The 22,097-nt window shown below is 43.1% G+C and overlaps 1 protein-coding gene across 8 annotated transcripts in view; it reads left to right on the top strand.

Annotated features, from left to right (window-relative positions):
- The window catches only part of CDC27 (cell division cycle 27), a 34,842-nt gene extending 15,998 nt beyond the window's left edge, over positions 1-18,844 (top strand). For 3 of the 8 annotated variants that reach the window (XM_064473563.1, XM_064473568.1, XM_064473567.1), the window contains 11 exons: positions 2,473-2,606; positions 3,031-3,130; positions 3,784-3,991; positions 4,815-4,987; positions 6,318-6,470; positions 7,748-7,956; positions 8,627-8,744; positions 9,786-9,914; positions 11,684-11,758; positions 13,611-13,791; positions 16,049-18,844. In XM_064473563.1, the coding sequence (XP_064329633.1) occupies positions 2,473-2,606; positions 3,031-3,130; positions 3,784-3,991; positions 4,815-4,987; positions 6,318-6,470; positions 7,748-7,956; positions 8,627-8,744; positions 9,786-9,914; positions 11,684-11,758; positions 13,611-13,791; positions 16,049-16,131 (1,563 nt within the window). In that variant the 3' untranslated portion in view covers positions 16,132-18,844. Of the gene's footprint in view, positions 1-2,472; positions 2,607-3,030; positions 3,131-3,783; positions 3,992-4,814; positions 4,988-6,317; positions 6,471-7,747; positions 7,957-8,626; positions 8,745-9,785; positions 9,915-11,683; positions 11,759-13,610; positions 13,792-16,048 lie in introns of those variants that run through there. The other 5 variants (XM_064473564.1, XM_064473566.1, XM_064473565.1 and 2 more) reach the window with 5 other exon arrangements.
- The last annotated feature ends 3,253 nt before the right edge of the window (positions 18,845-22,097 follow it).

The following is a 22,097-nucleotide window of genomic DNA, read 5'->3' as shown; positions in this document are numbered from 1 at the left end:
AATTTAAATTAATATATTTTTCTGGGATGACTTCAGATAATCCTAGAAGCCTCAACTGAGCTGAAGCTTTCTTGCAGGCAGTTCTTGATTGCTCTAGTCTGTAAATTAGAATTCAAAATGCTGCTTGTGGTCGGTGGAGGTCTGACTGATAGAAGGGTGCCGTTTCCCTCGGCTACATCTTGTGTAGAAGAAACTAAAAATTGTCTTTTTTACTCTATAAGAAATTGCCATAGTTGCTATAGCGATAAATGAGAGGTGGAATGTTGATGACAGTTGAAGAACCATTTGTTCTTTTCTAAAAACAAAAAACCTGAGGATTTTTTCCCTGTATTTTTAGTAAATCTGAAGTTGCATGAGGGGTGCTAGTGCCTTATAGGTGGCCAACTCGTTTAAAGTGAAGCTCAGTGCAAGTAGTAGTGTTGAATTCCTCAAAGTAGAACTTGAATTTCCATATTTGACGTTCTGGACAAGATGGTTGGTGCTCAGCTTGCTGTGCCATTCTGCAGATGAAATTTGGGAGCTGCTAAAAACTGTATTTGTCTCTTCTCATTGGCCCAATATGTAAAAGGATAAAAGCCAGTAAGCAGTAACTTTTTGTTCATTTGTTTTTCTTTGGATGGTCTTCTGAAGCCTGCGACTGGGAACTCTGGAATCTCATTGCACAAGCCATTAAGATGTCTAGAGATGGATATCTCGTTAATGCAAGCAGGACTAAACTGATAGAAAGTCCTGCCTTTTTTTTTTTGCCTTTGTTCTGTTGGGGCTGGACTGTGCTAAAACAGTCTGCTAGAAATAAGCTTTGTATGGCTGACCCAATTCCCATCCTGTAGTTGCTCAGGACCAACCAGTTTTCCATGGTAGAGTTGAAAACACTGGCTTCTGGTGGATTGTGCACGTGTAGGAAGGTAAATTGTCATGAGTCTGGAAAACTGAAATAGTTAGCGAAGTGCAGCTCTTCAGTGTAGTACTCACCTGCATTTGATGTCACGTGTGTACTGCGTGATAGATGAAAAGCTTTGGGGAATCACATCGTAGCTGCTGCTTCGTTGCTTTGCTAGGTATGGCGCGACTGCACCTCGGTGTAGATTTCACTAATCCGTGGATATGCTTTTTGCCCGGATGCATCTGTGCTACTGCCTAAATGCAAACATTTAATACATTCTAATAAACAGCTTAGAATTCTGCTGCATGCTTTGTCCAATGCAAATAACTATTTGGGCAGTTTCACTTCTGCTCTTCAAATTACTGAGTTAGAAAAGGTTTAGTGTAGCTGTGGCTAGAATGTGTATGACTTAACGGAGGCAGTTTCCTAGGAAACACTTACGTAAATGAATGAAACATTAGGATGAATCCAAAGACTTCCTATTTGAGTGGGCAAGCATGCTTGCTGGCCGCCTAAGCTGTCCTCTGATAACAAAGAAACTGGGAAGGGAAGGGCAAAACATTAGAAGTCAGATAATGCCTAATCTGGTGTTCATGCTGCCATCGATCCCACTTGCCGATTTCTGGTGTCTTAAAGAACGTCCCTTCCAAACAGCCATTACAGAATTGAACGTTAGTGTCCCTGGAGTGGGCAGAAGGACGGCGTTTAAGCTTTCTTTAAAAGGCAGGGAGGGCAGGACCTGTTCCAAATCCTTTACAGGAAGGGTACATGTCAGCCAACGAACTTTGATCTGAACTTGTTCCTTAGGTCTCAGATTCAGTCAGGTTATCACAGCTGGAAGTTCCCACACCTTAGCTGTTCCAGGGTAGGCATCAAAGTGCATGTTTTAGCTCTCTGGAGATGTGTGAAGATAGACAATGTTTTGGTGCTAAGTCATATTAAATAATTGTTACCTGCAGCAAATAAAAGGCACAAAAAATGTGCATGTGCACACAAAGCGCTGCTCAGCTGACGTGCAGTAACTTGCTGCTCCGTGTTAACTTGACTGTAGGCATCTGCTGATTAACTTCCTATGCTGCATAACGCAGGTCCTTTTTGACGAAGCAGTTTATTTCTGTATCCGCTCCAAAGGTTCATGCATAATGATTTAATTTTTTTAAATACTGATTTATGCTATGAACAGGTGTGCTGCACAGGGGATGCAACGGTAATAGGATAACTCAAAAATATTTTTCTTTTTGCGGTTGGTTTTTTTGTACAACTTTCTGTGGAGAAGGAACTTTAAATATCACATCTTTTCACTCCCCTTTTATTCTTGCACAAACATCTTAACGTATAGTTTCTTGCCACTAGATGGAGATTTTATATCTTTCAAATAACATGCATGAAGTTGGCAAACTTGGTGTTATTGGCATTTTAACAGGTAGAAGGAAAAATGCTTTTGATGGGTGCTCCTTGGAGGGGGACCCTCACCCTTTATTGAAAGAATCTGTATTTAGCTTCCTTTGTGCAGTGTTTGATAGGCGAATGGATGTGGTTTGATATAGCAGAGATTGAGCCTTCTTAGTGATGATATAACAAACCTGTAGAAACTTTGTGTTATGCAGACTGTCAGCAGGATAAGCCAAGCTGGAACGAAATCTGTCTTCTCACAGAGCGGAAATAGCCGGGAAGTCACTCCAATTCTTGTTGCACAAACTCAGAGCTCTGGCCCACAGACAAGGTAGGGGGAAAACCACCCCAAAATCATCTTGGTATTACCTTTTGCATCTCCTTCCTTGAAGGAATTTGGTGCTTTATTTGCCCAGCCCGTGTGGGTGTTCCTGCAGAAATCCTCTTTGGATGAGGAAGAAGTGTGGTTTTTGTTAGGTAAAATAATGTCAGTGGATAAGTAGGAAGCTTGTGGGTGGTCGTTGTTTTAAATCTCCTTTGCAGTTAGACCATTTCATCAATACATGAAAAAGTAGCTGGAAGGAAATTCTGCTGGTGTTCTTAACATGCAACAGGCAGACTTTTTTTTCCATCCCTTGAAGTGGGAATATCTGTACTATAGTACTTGAGCATTTTTGTTTAAAGCGAAGATAAAAGCTGTTTTTATTAAAAATGGAGTGAAGTAATTTATTTTTTCATGTGCCCTTTTTTTTCAGTACAACACCTCAGGTATTGAGCCCAACAATTGCTGCTCCACCAAACGCACTGCCTCGAAGAAGCTCTCGCCTATTTACTAGTGATAGCTCTACAACAAAGGTAATAAACTTTGCAAACTTGTGGGTTTCTTACCCGCACCACTGCACTGACTAATAATTTCCCCCTGTGCATAGCAATTCTAGCAGCTTACGGACAGGTTCTAAATGAGCTGAACTTAGGAAATATCTGGCTCTAGCACCATGACATTTTTTGTATAATGTGTTTATTTTTTTAAGCTCTCAAGTGCTCAACTAAAATAGTAGGAAGAAGAGTATCATGAACAAAACCAACGATACGCTCTGGGTTGACAGATGCTGTGGTGCTGCTGGCTCTCAGCCCATTTGAAAAGAGATTTTGTTGCTCAGATGTATTTATTGAAGAATTCATTTTGAGGAAATACTACACACACACCCAAAACAAAGTTATCTTCATATATTTTCTGGTCTTCAAACAGTGGAGCAGAACAAAGCACAAACACTCAAGGACTGTAGTTAGGCAATGTGAACGTTTGCTCTTTAAAAATGAACTACTAAACACTCAACAAAGGTATGAGGTGCCTGTGTACTGAAGCTTAAAAGTCAAATGGCTGGGCACGGTTGTTAAAGCTGCAAAGAGGCAAAAATATAATTTTATACAATTCACTTTCAAGTTTAGTTTTTCCGAATTTAAAATGCTTTTTTAAAAATATGTAACTCTTACTCTTTTTCTTGCAGGAAAATAGCAAAAAATTAAAAATGAAGTTTCCACCTAAGATTCCAAACAGAAAAACAAAAAGTAAAACAAATAAGGGAGGAATAACTCAACCAAACTTAAATGACAGTTTGGAAATTACCAAACTAGACTCTTCCATCATTTCCGAAGGGAAAATTTCCACTGTTGCACCACAGATCCAGGCTTTTACGCTACAGAAGGCAGCAGCAGGTCTGTTTGAACACTGTTGGACTGTAGTAGAGTAAAACTTGATACATCTGGTTTTTTAAGGTTGAATGAAAAAAACAATGTTGCTCCAGTGTTTGCTTCTTTCTTGTTTCAGTTAGCCTGCAGCTACCGCCTTTGTATCATTACAAAAACCGATGAAATTCAATCTCTTCTAGTTAACTTACAAAGAACACGTGAAGAAGTGTTAAGGGTGGCCAGCTGTAAGCAGATATATCTTGCAAGCTCTGTCCTTATTAGTGATTACAATGTTTTCAGGCAAGATCCCTGGAAACTGATTGAAAGGAGCTATGAGTAACCCTCAAAATTGGGTTTATGTAGTCAGTTCTCCCTTCATATTTCCCATTTGTTTAAAAACAAGTCTTTGTTCAGATTGTCAGAAAATCCTAGACAAACTGCTGAATTCCTCTCTTTTGGCTCGATAATGTTTCCAGGCAGCAAGAAGGCGTATCCATGGATACCAGACATGTGGAAACTGTTGAGACCTAACAAAATGTTTGAATAGCTGCTGTAAATGCAAAACTCCAGTTGCCCTGAACTTCAGAGTTTCTCTGTTCCTGAGTGTTGTGTTGCTGGCTTAAGAAGTTGTTACTGTCAGACTTCCATGACAAAAGTAGATGTTTAGAATATTATGCCTAAGTTAAGAGTGCATAAGCCTGTGTTTGGGAACTCCTGGAAGATTTTTATCAGCAAATTCAGGAGCAGTGCCTCCCACAATGAAGAGCTTATGGGATTAGCAGTTTCAAGTAAATAAATCTCAGCTGTCCCTTTTTTTTTTCCACTTTTATTTATTGTATTTTTCTCCTAGAAGGTTTGATGAGCCTTCTTCGTGACATGGGGAAAGGTTATTTAGCCTTGTGTTCCTACAACTGCAAAGAAGCGATAAATATTTTAAGCCATTTACCATCCCACCACTACAACACTGGCTGGGTGCTGTGCCAAATCGGGAGAGCTTACTTTGAACTTGCGGAGTATATGCAGGTAGGAACTGCAAGGGTTGGTTCTGACTCTTTTCACCTGTTTTTTGCGTAGCTTTGCCCAAAACCTGCAGATTTCCTGCAAAAGCTGAAGTTTACAGCTGAGATAATTGTATAAACATAAAAATTATGTCTGGAGTGGATTTAGATCTCGAATCTGCGTGAGTCATCGAGTTTTCCTGAAGAGGCTGAGTTACGCTTCGGTTTTCTTCTAATGCTATTTCCTCTTGCATCCAACCGTTGGGGTCTCCTCCTTGCCTCTCCCCATCTTCACCCACGCTGTGCTGATGTAATTGCACTGCAGTGTTGTAAATGAGATCACTGGAACAATTTGAGTTCTAAACCCAAAAACCTCTCTCACCCCTTTTAGTTAACGCAGATCACATCAATGGCCTAGTTTCCTTTGCAGCTGCAGAAATGACAGCATTGGCACAGCTGAGGTGATGTCAAACCGCTTCAGAAACAGAAGTGAGAGGTTAAGGGTAGTCCAGCAGTTGAACTCTCCTTGCCACTGTTGTCCTGATAGCTGATGTGCCTGTTTCCTCAGAAGGTTTTGAAACACTTTTTGACAGATTGTGTACAGGAGACCAATGCAGTAAGTTTCAGCAGCGGTTTTTAAACCCTACGCACAGTCTGATTAAAGATGGAGCACATTGTGCTGCTTAATAGATTATTTTGAAACCTGAGGCTACAGACCCTAATGGTTTCCTAAAGCCAGGCCTTGTTGCTGCTTCAAGTGTTGTAACCTGGAATTTAAGTTTATGAAATAAATATCTATGTCAGAAAGACTTCATTAGTCAACTGTTAATAAGAAGCGTAGCTGTCTTAAATGAAAATAAAGCACACATGTTGTCACATGCTTCTGCACGCCCCCAATCCCTGCGTCAGCCGCGTTTGCTGCAGTGATTGCCATGTTGCCTTTTGCCTTGTAATTACAATGCGCAGTGTCTGGAGGGGCGTAGCACTCAGCATGAACGTAATACCTGTCATCTGTTAGAAAGGCTGATAATCATAACTGGCCCAGAAAAGTACGCTATACTTTTTCTGATTTTTGTGGGTAACTTTTTTGCCTTGCTCGTGCACTGTGACAGAAGCGGTAACGTAATCTCAGTCGGTGGTTGGGGAGGGCTGGCTGTGTTTCTGCCGGCATAACTATGTTGGGGTATAGTCACTTCCTTTGCTTGAAGGGGAAGTTACAGGACTCGTAGCTCTGCATGGTACACTTAAAAAGCGAAGAGGTTGCTCAGTGTGGACATATGGGGCTTCTAACCTTGACCTGTGCGCTCTGCTTTGGAGGGTGGAATTTTGTTTTTAAGTTTAATTTCTGTTCTTAGGCTGAGAGAATATTTTCAGAAGTAAGGAGGATTGAAAACTACCGAGTAGAAGGCATGGAGATCTATTCAACTACGCTGTGGCATCTGCAGAAAGATGTTGCTCTTTCAGTTCTTTCAAAGGATTTGACGGACATGGATAAAAACTCGCCGGAGGTATAAAATCCTGAGGTGCTGAATGAGAAGAGGGTGACTGTATGTGGCAAAATCACTGATTCAGAACAAAGCTCTGAGCTCTAATCTAGTTCAAGTGTATTCTCCTGTGAGAACTGTGTGGCAAAACTGGATGGGGAGGTGGCAGGATTGTCTGTTGAACTGAAATGGCTTCTTAGAATTACAATATCAGCTTACGTGGAACAGGTTGAAACCTTTCATCTGTTAATGGTTATTTAAATTTGTATTGGCACCATTCCTCCAGGAAGATCATGGGTTACTCAGTCACTCTTGCTGCTGCCAGTATGCAAAGATAAGGAATATCATTTTCCCATACCACCTTTTAATTGCTGGAGTTAATTCACTGGCACTTAAAAGATATTTGCTCTAGAACTTACCTTCAGACATAAGGTTGCACATTTTTACGCCAAAGTCCATTAAACTGCAACTGCAGAGTGTGTGGTGGTATAAAGTCATGATATGCAAAAAGCCAGGCATCTTTTAATGGGTGTCACAGTAAAAGTAATACATGTGTATGTTTATAAATGCGTTCTTAAGAGAGTTGAGAAAACTGTAGATTATATTAGGATTTTAGGGTTTTTTGTTGGAGGAGAGAATCCTGTTCGTGTTGTCCTGTTAGCCTGCCTAATAGTGGAAAAATCAAAACCAGTGAAGCACTTGATAGTTGTCATAAGGTAGTCTGGAGAGAAGCAAATGCAGATCCTAATGCAAGGAGTGGAGAACAGTCCTGCGATTTGTCAGTGATGCTAAAAATTTGGGAAAGTAAGGGCTGCTGGGCTGTGATGTTTACAATCTCGATGCTGGTTACTGAGCAGGAGGGGAAGAGGAGGCTGCTGCTAAAATTGTTGCTCTGCAGATTTCCAGGTTTGTCAGTTGGAGGGAGCTGAGGAGTGAAAGTGAATGTACAGTCTCCCCCTTCATTATTCTTAAATATCTAAGATGTTTTATTTCTAGCCTTTTCAACAGCTTCAAAAACTTTAGTCATCAGTCATCAAAGTATCTAATTGGCACAAGCTCGTTGGGTGTCCTTCGATTCTTGATTTGTGTTTCAGCTTGTCTGGCTACAAGGTGTGTTTAGGCCCATCTGCCTCTCAGGAATGAGACTTAACCAACTGATGTCTTTTATTATTGTTACTTTTTTAATCTAGGAGGAAGCTATATGTAATTATGTAGATCAGTATGGAAAAATCTGTTCAGCTCAAACTCGGTCATTCCAAGTGGTAAAAAGTGTGCTAATTTTGCAATGCTGTTCTTACTAGGCATGGTGTGCTGCAGGAAACTGCTTCAGCTTGCAACGAGAGCACGACATTGCAATCAAGTTCTTCCAGAGAGCCATCCAAGTTGATCCAAACTATGCTTATGCCTACACCCTGTTGGGGCATGAGTTTGTGTTAACAGAAGAACTAGACAAAGCATTAGCTTGTTTTAGAAATGCCATCAGAGTGAACCCTAGACACTATAATGCATGGTAAGTTTTGCTTCGTCCCCCTTCTGTTGCATGTGACACTTCTCCAAAAGGAGTTCTGTATTCTCCGGATGCTGCTGTTGTTTCCCTACCACTCTCCTCTCTAAGAGAGCAAAGCTGTTTCTGCAGAAGATGTGAGCCTCGTCTGTTTAGTAAACAGTTACTTCTGCAAGGAGGGCAAAAAAAAATGGGAGGTTTTTCAGTTTCCACAGATGATCTTGGCTGTATTACTCCAGCTGTCTTGTTCTTCTCTGCAGCACTCCTCATGCATCTGGTTGATTGTCCTTCACTTGCAGTTGGAGAGATGAGATCTGCCCCTTATACTTTAAGATAGTTTCTTACAGCTTTTTCTGTGGGGGGAGAAAAATACATAAAGCAGTAGAAGTTAGATCTGCTTATATATGCCACTTAGTCTTGAGCAACTCTTGTATGCTTTTTACATTGTAGCTGTTTAGCCAGTCTTCCTGGGTATCAGATATCAATTCTTCAAACTACCCAACTGAGCAAAAAAGCCCAAGATAATTGTAGGCATAGCTTTTTCCCCACAAGAAATTGTTTCCCACCCTGGAATGGGGTTGGCAAGTCTATAGATGATTTCTGCCAGGCCATATTTGCTGACAAAGACTAGTTTGAGAATCAGTCTTACTTAACGGAATTGTTTTTCTGCTTGCAGGTATGGGTTGGGAATGATTTATTACAAACAGGAAAAATTTAGTCTAGCAGAAATGCATTTCCAGAAAGCACTTGATATCAATCCTCAGAGCTCAGTCTTACTGTGTCACATTGGAGTAGTAAGTAGATTGTACTTAACTCTATCCCTGTGTTCTTATCCGCTTCTGTACTTTGTTTGCAGTAGAAAAGTAATTCTAAATGTTTCTAGCAAAAAGAAAGTGTCCAACAAGTACCTGTTGGAGGATCTTAAGTGTCATATGAAGGAATAACCACAGGATTAACGTGTCAGAAAAGAACCCCTCCTCTTTCCAAACTACTTTTAGCCAGTAATGGAATTATACTGTGAGGTCATGTCTGTGAGTCAGCCAAAGTAGTAGAGATATGAAAATCAAACCTATGTCCAGGTATTAATATGAACAGGAGGGGATGGGGGGGTGGGGTTATACTTAATATGTAAGAGATTAAGTGTGCTTTAACTGCTGTTTTGTGCACTTGGACCACCTGTCTCACCTTTCAGAGTGCAGTATTTTTAACCTGGCTCTGTCTGCGTTGCCCTCATTCCAGTCACTTGTAGAGGAGACAGCTTACTTCTTAGGCCACTTTATGCTAAGCGAAGTTTAAGTAGCAGGCAGCTACTTCAGCCAGCCTGTTTAATTAAATTTACAGAGCTACTGGAAAAGTTGGTCACCTATCCATCTGCTGCTGTGGCCCTTAAAAAACAGTGGCCTCGCTCTAGCGAACACATGCTTATGAAGTCGGGAAGCAGTTCTCAGACATTTGTGATGGTGACTTGAGGCTCTGTAAGTGTGATGGATGGTTACCTGCTGGCACTCATTTGCCTTCTATGTGGCAGCAAAGCCCTGTCGAATTCTACAGGGATAGTGGCTTCTCGCTTATATACTGAGAAAGGCATCAGGTTCACTCCTGGCCAAAAGTTAAATGGTTTCTGTCAGCCATTGGGTGGGGAGGGTGTCCTTCACCTCGTCCTGTCTCCACCTCAGTTTTTCTTCCTGTAAAAAAGCTTGCTAAGACTTGGTCTACAATTGGACAAATATTTCTTAAAGGAAGAGCTTGTAAGTAAATGTAGTCAGATAGACTTGTACTTGCTTGGCAGATGAGCTGTTATTTTCCCTTTTAAAATTGTTCTCTCTGTGTAACAGGTCCAGCATGCACTGAAAAAATCTGAAAAGGCTTTGGATACTTTAAACAAAGCTATTAACATTGATCCCAAGAACCCACTATGCAAATTCCATAGAGCTTCTGTATTATTTGCAAATGAAAAATACAAGGTAAGATTTGGTACATGTAGACAGCCTTAAGTTATCTTTAAATTGCTGTAGCTAGGAATGGGGCTGCACTGGAAGCTAAATGGTTACAGGTTAACACTGGCCTTCCTGCAAGCCCTGATGCTTCCCAATGTCCCAGGGTCTATCTTGTAGAGGCTGACATGAAGCATTTTCATTGACAAGTGCTGCCTTCGCCAAGGGAACTATGCTAAATTTTTTGATTGTTATAAAATCTGGGACCAACAGGTGATGCCTTTTAAACTCTCATTATTTTAGTTGGACCCTGGAAAAAGAAAGGAAAGAAGGGGAAATTGTTGCAGCTGTCACTGACATGTGGCTGTATTATCATGAGTTTATACTAACCTAATAAAAACGGGGCTGTTTGCTGAGCCTTTAACCAATTATGGCAGTGAGAACCAGCTATTTCAAAGGCTGTGTTATCAAGTGAAAAAACAAGACGCTAAGCAATTTTGGGCTGATCCCCTGCTGACCTGTATCCTGTTTAGAATGAGAAAAGATCTTCCCACAGTCTGTGTTTCCAGCGACTGTTGTACCCTGGTCGGGTTTTTTGGCCGCAGAAGACAAGCTGCAGCCTGGTTTTGAACCCTTGCTTCAGAAATGCATGTGTACGTGGAAGGGGAAAACTTAGAACTCCTTTTTTTTAAAATTGATAACTGAAGCAAGTAAAATACAAAATGTATTAAGATTAAGGACTTAATGAAGTGCTCATTCATAGATTGTTTTAACAATTTAAAGCAGAGGATAAATACTGGGAGGGGGGGAATGTAATAGCCCACTATCTTACTGCCACTGCACCAGTGAAGGAACTTGTTGACTATAGTGAAGTGATGTATTAGGAAATAAAATATTTGGACTCTTCTCTTTATCAGGCTGAGACTTGTGAGACTCAAGTTACGTTGTTCACATAAAATACATAAAACTTAATGAAATGTTTTGGGTTTTAGCGCCAGTGCTAAGAGAATTTTGGTAGTGTGATAAATTTGGCTAGTGTTAGGTAAATAAACATAGGTGTACTCTTCCACTTATGTAGTAAGCCCTAATGTGAAATTGTCTTCACGTGGATAAGTTTGAGGCTTGAATGGAAATTTTTATAACTAAAACCAATGTTTATTTCTAACTGCAGGCTAAATATTTTCAGGTAGAACTTCTTAGCAATGCCAGGTTACTGTCACAGCAGAATAAATCGTTCCAGTGTCGACAATCAGTTTAAAAGTAAAGTAGAAGTTTCACTAAATATTTGGGACTTCAAATGCCATATATACACAGAGTCATCATTTGTACAAATCCACATATACATATCTAAAACCAGAACCTTTCAAGAGCATAGGATTGACAGCAGTACATCCGGCACGAAATACATCAATAGTCTTACTTTTCCAGACGCTCGGTATGCTAAAGGAAGCACCTGCTGTAAAGGCACTGTCAGCTGCTTCTCTTCTACCCTATTATGCCTTGTTGGGGGCAACGGGGGCATTTGGTGTCAGAGTTGAGATGTGTTTAGGAGTCCACAGCCCAATAAACTTGCTCTACTTCTGTAATAATGGGGCTATAATATGCTACAATCTTTAAATGAGAACCTAATGTAAAAGGAATTTTAGACGCTTCTCATGAGATTGTGCTATTGTTCTCGATGGAATACACTGTATGTAAATGCCAGGATTTTTTTTCCACGTTAGTGCTAAGTCATGATGTCATAACTGGTTGCAGACTGCTGGCTCGTACTTACTAAGCTCTTTTTCCTTCCTTTTCAGTCTGCTTTACAAGAACTTGAAGAACTGAAACAGATTGTTCCCAAAGAGTCTCTTGTTTACTTTTTAATAGGAAAGGTAGGTAAAACTTAACTGTGATCGTAAGTTCTTTGGTTTCCTTTGACGAAATGTACGCCTACTGAGAAAACTTCACGCCTGTCACTAAGCCGCTTCCATTTGGAGCGCTATTCTAAAAATTCCCAAAGCTTTAAATAAAGCTTACTGCTCATAGCTTTATTAAGTGTCAGCTTTTAAATGCAAAAGGCAGTTATTACTGGAGCAGCCTTTAGCTGTCTTTAAAACAATCCAAGGAAAAAAAAATAAACCAAGCCAGTGTTGTTCTTTGCCTGCTTTGATTTCACCACTGTCAACTCAAAAGATAATTAATTTTAAAAAAAGCAGGAAATTGCTCCTGATCACAGAAGAGAAACACAGTGGTGTATGTATACACACAACCATATATCTTTCCCTGACAACTGAACTCTGTCAAGACTTGATTCAGTACGACAGCAATGATGTGATCAGTGGGAGCCCTCAGGGTTTTGCGGGGTAATCGTCCATCAGTCAGGTTATTTGCACGTGGAGCTATTAAAATGTTGAATCGCATTCTAACGCGTTGTATCAGAAAGGCTGAACAAGGAGTAACTGTAGAATACTCCTAAACCTCCATCACTAGCCTCAATGTCCCTTTCAGCTGACAGTCTCCCCAAAAGAGTTGAAGGCCATCAGTTTGAAAGTAAGAAGAGCCTTTAATGGGGCTAACGGAGTAGCCTGGCACAGGAAAAGATACCACTGGTTTGTCAGCTGTGTTTACGTTCCAGCCTTCTTTGTGTTTAATGCCAGAGAAAAGTAATCTGGTAATAGAAATCCTCCTTCCTCACCATATTTTTTGCTAATATGCTTTAAATTCTGCAGCTTTCTTCTTCTGTGGGGTGTCTGTTCACTAGGAAGCAACAAGACAAACTTGCCTCTAGCACAGGACTGGATAACTCCTAATCAGCCAGATTTGGTTTTTTTTTCTTTTTTTTAAACTGTAAAAGGATTTATGCTGAAACTTGTTGTCTGCTACTTGTCCAGGAGTAGCCAGACCTCTAAACTGACATTGGAATTGCCATGTCTTGACAAACTTGAGTACTTTCACTGTTTAAATGCTTAACACAGATAAATTACTTGCTCATCTGTCCTTAATGATAAGAAGAGCTTCAGTGCAAGTTACAGTGACAAAGAAGGTAAAATATGGGCTGGATTCTTCAAGACAACACCGCGCTGCAGATGTTGCTGTTCAGTTCAGCAGGACAAGCTAGGTGTTGCTTAATGTCTTGTTTTCTCCACCTGCCAATGACAGTTAAAATGCACCAGAGGATGTAAGAACGGCCGCGCTGAGTCAGATCAAAAATCTGTCTAACCGTGTATCCTGTCTTTGCTAGTCCTCAGTATGAGAGCTGTAGGGTCTAAGAGCGTAAGATGAATGTGTGCACGTGGTGATGCTTCCCCAGCCTGTTCGCTGGGCCTCAGACATTAGAAGTCTGAGGCTTTGGACTTTTCCTGAGCCACAAGTAGATTTGGGGTTACAGTGACTCAATAAATTGAAAGTGTGGTGAGGGGGTAAGACAAAACAAAACGTGCACTAATAGCTTTTACACCACCCTGCTGCAGAGTTCCAAAGCTAAATTTACAGCTGAAGATCCACCTCCTTATGTTTTTGAATGTCAGCTGCTAGTTTGATTTTTTTTTTTTGGAGTCTTAAATAGAAACACTTGCTCAGTCTTTCTACACATATTTGCTGTTTCCCTTGTTGCTCATAAATCTTTCATATCTACTGTCACTTGCTTTTCATAAAATACCAGTTAACGGTGGCTTGGTGTGTTTGTTGTCCAAACCTTCAAGTTGCAACTTCATGTAAATGTAGCCTTTTATGCTTTTATTTTAGGTTTATAAAAAACTGGGTCAAACGCATTTGGCCCTAATGAATTTCTCTTGGGCAATGGACTTAGATCCCAAAGGAGCCAATAACCAGATTAAAGAGGCCATTGATAAACGTTACCTTCCAGATGATGAGGAACCAATAACTCAAGAAGAGCAAATCAGTGAATGTTACCCTTATGAATCAGGTTTGTATCTCCGACCCTTCCTCATTCAAGGAGGTATTTCCACTTAGGTGGTAGGAAGAATCCCAGGTTTCATAAGTGAAGCAGACTGCTCAACCTCGCTGCTCAGCAAGTAAGAACTCCAGAGGCTCTTCATTCAGAAGAACTCGTTCATGCTTCCTACAGTAAACATGAAATAAAGGATTGTGATATTGCTTTAAAAATCTGTAGATGGAGTAAGACAGAGATAACGACTACTGTAAATTCACACAATACTGGTTGGCTAATAGTACCCTAGGAGAGCAAGATGTTCCCAGAGCCACCAATCTTCTTTCATAGCAGCATCAACTCACTTCAAGGTAACTGGATGGCAACTGAAATTGTCCGTAGAGGCTTTGTCAAAACTCAGACATTGTTGGGCAAAAATTTGGTGTGCTAAACAAAGCATTGCTTCCATGACTTTTGTCATAAGCTGTTTCATTTGAATAAAGAGAAAATAAACCCCTCCCAATATATAGAACTTGGGAATAACCGTGACATCCACAAAAACAAAGGGCCTGGGTTTCTCCTCTCTCTAACTTTCTACGATGAGTTTAAATTCTGGGAAGCATGGGTAGCTCTGTGAAGCACGGATAGTCATAAGTATTGTCTTCTTTGCAGCCTGAAGTAGTGATAGAAAACAAATACTAATAAGCAACTTAACTCTTTTCCTCTAGCGAAGAAAATATAGTAGGCTTTGGATTCTTGTTAACAGATGTATCCTATGTTCTGTAATTCTAAATCTTCTACTGAAAAGCTGTCATGTTTTCCTACTATCACATTGATTTTTATTGATCCTGTGTACGGTGTGCTTTTTAATACTGGAGACTTGCACTGCACTGCACTTCCCGAAGCAGCAAGGGCTTTTTCTCTGCCTGCTGGTGTAGTTGGGCTGCCTCAGAAGGCTGGCTCGCCGGGGGCCGAGCAGGGTTCCCACCAGAAGATGGAGACAGAGTACTTGAGCTGCTGCGCAGCACCTGAGCAGTACAAAAACACCACCCACATCTCAAAAGCAAACAAAAAACCAAAACCACACCCACAAAAAAACCTCCAACCACCACCCCAAAACTTGAAAAAAGCTAACTTAATCTGTCTAGTAAATGTAAACAAAATAAAAGTGTTAGGCTGTGTATAAACAATTCGCCTTCCTTGCCTGTGCAGATATGCTGTAGAAGAGTTGCACAGTCTCAACTGAATAACTCTTTTAGGACACAAGAGACAAGCTGAAGTAAATTAAGATAGTGCGGGGGTGAATTGTTTTTTATCTATAGGCTGCCATGAGCCATTCTGTGCTTTAAATGACCTAGCACAGGCCTGGCTGTGTCCGTTGTACAGAAACCTGTAAACTGCATTAAAGCAATAAAAGGCGTCTGTTTTTCTCCCCAAGAACCAACTTGAGTAGTTAGGAATTTACAACTAATATGCTAACTTGTACGACAGAAAGCAGGCGCAAGTCACGTTCCTGTGTGTGAAGAACAACCATCATTAGATATTTACTTTCATTCTAATTTCAACAAGTATAGAAGTTAAATATTTAAGGGTAGCCTCTCAGTGTGCACACATTTATCTTGAAGGTCGTGCGTGGCACTCTGTCTTCGTTCAAATAGCAGTAGAAATCAAGTTTTCCTGGAAGCTCTAGGCTAGCCGTCGCCTGAGCTGAGTGAGCAGAGTAACTACAGCATCAGAAATATCTGCACGCATTTACTCCAAGCGGTTGTCTAACCATGTGGCTTATGCAGCATTCTTTGTCACGGAAGCAGGGAGCAAGTAGAGGCTGCCCAACACTGCTAATGGAATATTGTTTGATTGTAGACTGAGTGGCCACAATGCACTTATGCGCTGGGGAGTCCATGTGAGCATTCCAGGGAGCTGGTGTGCTTTCAAGGAGTGGGGAGGTTAAACTGCTCCTAAGGCAATTTCGGACCCCTCCATACCAATCCCTGCCGAAGCAGGTGTCAGATTTCATGTTTTTAACAGAAGATGGCTAAGGCAGCATGTCTTATTAATACGTACTTTGTGAGAATTCCTTTCAAAATGCATTTATTTAGACTTTGTTAAGCTGGCAGGGGTCGGCGTGTGAGAAGGGAGAAAGGGAAAAGGCACATGGCTTTAAAGCGTTTTGCAGGGAAGCCCAAACCAGTTGCCACTGTGTTTTTGACGTGCTGGAGCCGATTGTGGGGGAACCTTTGTCAAGAGGCAGCCCAGTAGCGTTTGACTACTTTGTGTTTCTTTTTCTTTCAAGTTGGCACAGACGAATCCCAAGAGAGCAGCATGACGGACGCAGATGACACACAGCTCCACGCAGTTGAAAGTGATGAATTTTAACCTCCAAAAGCCAGTATCTGAGCTCGAGTGTGTGACTGGTACTGTTGTGTTCTCCCCTTCCTTCGCATCCTGGGTCTTCACATCACTGAGCCAGCATTGTCGTTATTCTCCACCGACACCATGGGTGCACCACTCAGACTTAAACTGTACGCAGAGTTAATGGCAGTGCAATATTCAGCTGCTACTGGGTCTGACTTGTTGGCTCTTACACGTTTATGAAAGTGACTGAGGAGGAAATGCTATTTTTGGACTCGCCTTTGCTGGAAAAAAATATCATGGAAGACAGACTTGTGGTTTGCTGTAACGAAGCCAGTAGATGTGGGGATAGTACTAATGAAGCAGTGTCTTGTTCTTTTTCCAGAAATGTGTCTTAGTTTGGTTCTTTCTTGGTAAGCGGAGTGCTGAACCTCATTTCCAATTCTTCGAGGACAGTGTTGACAAATGCGGGCTGTTCAAGACTTTTTTGCATATTGTAGTGTAACTTAAATACCAGGGAATGTAAATGACCTTAAAGCTGCAGTGTCTCCAGTGAACAAACACGCCGCCGCCTGCTCAGGACGGGGAGTGTGTCAGACGACGTAAAATAGCCAGTGTCCCTACTTAGAGTGCAAACTTGCAGGAGTGGAAACGTAGCAGGGGAATCACATTGCAGAATCAAAGCTTTCATGAAACGCTTTCCTGTTCTAACCAAGAAAATTAATTTATTTACCTCGTTTCCGAAAGGTCCGTGTTTACTTTGTACGTCAAAGAAACAAGTCAGCAACACCTCGCTTCACTTGTCGTATACCCCTCAACGTGTTTTTCCCATTTTAAGAATAAAAATTAATAAAGGGCAAAATCAAGAGAGAAACGTAGGTAAAACGGTAGTGTGAAAACGTCAAACCCTGAGTCCAGAGTGACTGCACGTTTCTGAGCAGGCAGACTGGGAAGACCATGGAAGCCTTAATACAATCACACCTTAGTCAAACGCAGCAAACAATAGTCATTGTTAGAACTGTTTTGCGAAGTGTGGCCCAAGCAGGATGCAGAATGTGCAATTATCTCTTTCTCCCTTCTTTTTTTTTAAAGTTGTTTAAGATTCTCGGTCTAGGAACGCTTTCCTCTTCTACAGAGGCTGCTTCTGCGAGAAGAAAGCTACACCGCGTTACGAGTCCAAAATGATCTTTCTGCAGCAACAACGGGTGCCCTTTATGCAGTGGTGATAAAGAAAGTGTGTGATATAAGCAGTTTTAAAGAGCAACTTACGCATAATAAATTGGGAATGATATAAATTTCATAGCAACATAGTTGTTGTGATCAGTCTTAATTTTTTTTTAATATATTGGTTTTTAGGAGTCTTTTAGTTTCCTTTAGAGCTTCAATTTTTTAAATTCTGTCCTCGTCTTACACTAGGCACGTCTTCTGTCGCAGCTCCTCTCTGGTCCTGAGCCACACGGACGCCTTTATCATTTGAAAAATAATCTCAAAGTGCTGAGCAAAACCAGAATTCTCTGATTTTTTTTTTTTTAAGTAGGAGGATAAGCAGTGAAAAATAGGCTTAAACTCCCCTAATAGCGTGAAAAGGAATTTCTAAAATCTGAGGAATGATAATATATTAAAGGAGCTTTGTGCCTCTGCCATGTACTTCTTGATCAGCTTGTGTCTGGAAGGTTGATTGGAAAATTGACTGGAAAATCATGACATGTTTCGGCTGGTTTGAGCGTACCGAATCTTGCACCACTTTTTGTGGCGATAGATATTCCGGGGCGATTCCCTTTCCTGATGAGTCCTCCCCGAGGAAGGCGCGGGGTTCAGGTCTCCCGAGAGCTGATCTGTGTCTACGGCAGAGCTCGCGCACGGCTCGCGTCGGTCCTGGCGTGGTTTCCCATCCCGCCGCCGAGCGCTTGCAGCTTCCCAGTGCATCCCTCGCACGGAGGAGTGTCCAGGCAGCACCTCAGCGTAAGGTCTGGAGGCAGCACTTGTGGGAACGCCACCGATGAACGCGTTAATTGGCTTCCGTTTGGGTTCCCGCCGTAAATTTGTAAGCAAAAAGCAGGTGCTACCGTGAAGACGTCTCCATACCAAATGCTGCTGTTCAAGTGGGGACCAGAGATCGAGGAAATTAGGTGGCTTTTCCCCTTTTCTTGCGTTCTCTAAAAATTGTGAACAATTGTAAAATTTTCAACACCCTGGCGAGGGCTCTTACTTCAGCTGGGATGTTACAAGGATATTCGTGCTACCTGGAAGATTTAATACTTAAAACGGTCCCTTGCTTTATATGTACGTCGTATCTTAAACTGACTTTTTTTCCCAAGAATCTCAAGTAATATTTAGACCGTGCTGCTATTTTACCTCCTAAATAGATACACAAAATTAGTATTTAATCAATAAAACTTTGCTGTCTTTGAGGAGGGGCAGGCAGAAGGGGGGGCGAGCATGAAGGCACTCTGGCAGCCAGGTTAGAGCAAGTGTGTTCACTGAAAAGAATTAGGGAACTGTCATTTTCTTACAACAAAACTATGGAAAAATGCAAAGTGTGGGTGTGGTGTGTACTATTTGCATTGAAACAATGTAATTTGTCTCTTTTCCTTTTTTTTTTTTTTTGCTTTTCCTGACTTTTTATTTCAAAAATTGTACAGTCCTAGGGGGAAAAAAAAAAAAAAGTCTTTTCTGTTAATATATTTGCGATTCATTAAAGGATGTGGAAAATCCAAATAAACTACTTTTAAAAGCAGGCTTGGCCCCAGGTCCTTTGGGTCAGCATTGGGATTCGTCCTTGAGGAGTAGGGCAGGCGCGGCAGAGCTGGAGAGGTCGCAGGACGCGCCCTGGGGTACGTGGGGGCTGGTTTCTGTCCCGCAGTAGCTGGTGATCCTGGTGTCACCTGCGAACCTGCCGCGGGCTCCCAGCGTATCCTCCTGGGCTGGGGTTTTGGGTGAGGGGTGGGGTGTTACACCCGGCGTTCAGGGCACGCAGTAAGGTTTCCAAAAATGTTTTATCGTCAGCTCGCATCCTGCAGCTCGATGGGAGAGTCAATACGCTCCCAGGTACGGAGGTTCAGCCTGGAGAAGAGAGACTGAGGGGGGATCTCACCAATGCTTATCAATATCCGAAGGGTGGGTGTCAGGGCGATGGGGCCGGACTCTTTTCAGCGGTGCCCAACGCCAGGCCAAGGGGCCACGGGCACAAGCTGGAACACGGGAAGTTCCCCCTGAACATGAGGACAAACCCCTTCCCTGTGCGGGTGCCAGAGCAGGGGCACAGGCTGCCCAGAGAGGCTGTGGGGTCCCTTCCCCGGAGACATTCACCCCCCGCCTGGACGCGGCCCTGTGCCCCTGCTCTGGGGGTGCCTGCTCCAGCAGGGGTGGGACGGGGTGAGCTCCAGGGGGCCCTTCCAGCCCCCACCATTCTGGGAGTCTGTGTCATTTGGGGTTTTTTAATTTTTACTCTGCCTTCCACGGCAGCTCAGAACATTGGTTGTGGCTGCAACCGTTGTCAGCTCAGCAGAGAAAGGATTACAGGCTTCGCTCTACTTTCAGACCTGGAGGAAAAGCTTGCCAGGAAGGCTGAGGCTCGTGGCTGTATAGGAATTCCTCTTGCTGCATATAGGGTTATCTCAGATTAAAGCTTTTAGCACTCATTTCCATTCACTATATTAGCCTCATCCAGTAATTTTTTTTAGATCCATGTTTGGCTGTAAAAGTGACACTGAGGTTAAGCCTTCCTTACACCTAGTTGCCTCCCCCTTTTTTTTCCCAATGTTTCTTTTAATCCCAGACTTTTAGGATTGTGCGTACAAATGCAGTCCCGTAGTTAAATTCTCTGCTCCGTAGCCGACTTCCCGCCCTGCTTTACGCACGGCAGCGAGAGCCGGGTTATTCTTCCTGTGTCTCAGCTGCAGTTTCTGTGTCAGCTCAAATACGGGTGATTTAGGCTACACGCTTCCTAGCGGTGAAACGAAGCTTTGTTAATGGTAGGCTGAGCTTTAAATGTCTCTAGAGAAAGGCAAAGCATTAATGAAGTTTGACTTGCAAGCTGCACTACTTCGTTCTGTGTCTGAACCACAGCGATGCAGCAAATGCCAGGAGTTGTTATTACCTCAGGATTTCCAGTTTGGGGATGTTTTTGGCACCTGGTCTTCATGAACACCTACAGCTTCTTACTGGTACATCGCGCTTCATTCTGTTGTTCACCAGTAACTTTGCTGCTGCATCATCTCCCTATTTTCTGTCCCTCTGTCAAAGTTAGTGACTTTATTTGAGCCAGGAGCAGGAACTGGTTAATTCTTTTAAAATGGAGCAGAAGAACAGGGTTTCTAAGGCAGGAAGCCCTGTATTCCTGATCCTCAGAGGAGTGGGGTTTAAAATTATATTAACAGAGAATAAGCTTTCCTCGGTTTCTTTTGCCCATCTGCTTTTCAAATCTGTGTTTGTGGAGCACCTGATTTCTCAGTTAGCTGCTGTGTAAACCCTGGAAGACTTTCCTCACTGAAATCCCACAGCGGCGGGCAGCCGGGTAAGCAGGGACAGGAGGGGACCCGGTCCCTTCGCTGGGGTCGCAGCACCGGAGCCAGGCAGCAAACGCCTTTCCAGCCTCTGTGTCCTCGCATCCAGCTGGGCAGGGTCACGGAGCAAAGACGGGCTGGGAACGCCGGGCCCAGAACAGCCCATGGAGGTGGAAACGGGACAGATGAAGGTAAAGGAGACCGAGTAGCTGCTGTAGCAGGTGCAACAGAGACGTGAGATCAATGAGAAACAAGGGTAGCGGGCACGGTCAGGTGATGTGTGTCGGCTGGGTGACTGTCCCCTCCCTAGAGCCAACTGCCACGTTCACCCGGGATTGGGCCAATTTGGGGCTTTTCTGTGCTTCTCAGGCTTCAGCAGGAGCGATGCTCAGCAGGGCCACCCCCCTGCGCCTCTGCAGCCTCGCGGCACAGGCAAACACGGACACTGATGGCTTCTGCATCCGCCAGCACCCGTGAGTCTCACCTGTGGCTCTGGCTGTGTTTCTGGTCCTTCTGTTGGGGACTGGTGGTTCTGCCCACGGCTCTGGTGTGATGCTCTGACCCGTTCTCATCTGGGACCTGCTCTCCTGGCCCACACTGGTTTATTTGGCCTTAAAGGATGGGAAGGATTTCACAGAATCCCAGACTCAGAATGGCAGGGGTTGGCAGGGCCCTCTGGAGCTCACCCCGTCCCACCCCTGCTGGAGCAGGCACCCCCAGAGCAGGGGCACAGGGCCGCGTCCAGGCGGGGGGTGAATGTCTCCAGGGAAGGGACCCCACAGCCTCTCTGGGCAGCCTGTGCCCCTGCTCTGGCACCCGCACAGGGAAGGGGTTTGTCCTCATGTTCAGGGGGAACTTCCCGTGTTCCAGCTTGTGCCCGTGGCCCCTTGGCCTGGCGTTGGGCACCGCTGAAAAGAGCCCAGCCCCAACCTCCTGACACCCGCCCTTCAGATATTTATAGGTATTGATGAGATCCCCCCTCAGCCTTCTCTTCTCCGGGCTGAACAAACCCAGGTCTCTCAGCCTTTCCTCGTAAGGGAGATGCTCCAGCCCCCTGACCATCTTGGTAGCTCTGTGCTGGACTTCTTGAGCAAGTATCGTGATGGTACCAGTAAGGGATATGTCAGAAATGCCTCCCAGATTGGAAAAAAAAAGACTTTCAAAGGTCAATTCCATCAAAGTACCCCAGAAAACCACATCCAGAAAGGAGCCACAAGTTCCTTTCTGACAATCCGTACATTCAGACATTTTATCAGTTAAAAGCCTTCTGCTGTTCCAAAACCCGGGAGTTCATATCCACATGTGTGGAACAACAGAAATTCTTTGCTGTCGGGACATTTGGAAAGTGAGCTTAAGACAAGAGGATTAGTTTGCTACTTTCTGCCTTTTTTGGTTTCTTGTGTCTCAACAGATTTAGAAAAGGTACTTTCTGTCATGTGTTTCTCTCTCAGACCCATTGTGCTGGGCGAGCAGCGTCTGCTGCGT

This window comes from Phalacrocorax carbo, chromosome 25 (assembly GCF_963921805.1).
Source record: "Phalacrocorax carbo chromosome 25, bPhaCar2.1, whole genome shotgun sequence".
Lineage (NCBI taxonomy): Eukaryota > Metazoa > Chordata > Aves > Suliformes > Phalacrocoracidae > Phalacrocorax > Phalacrocorax carbo.
The sequence above is the reverse complement of the archived record's forward strand: the minus strand, read 5'-3'. Positions and strand labels throughout refer to the sequence as shown.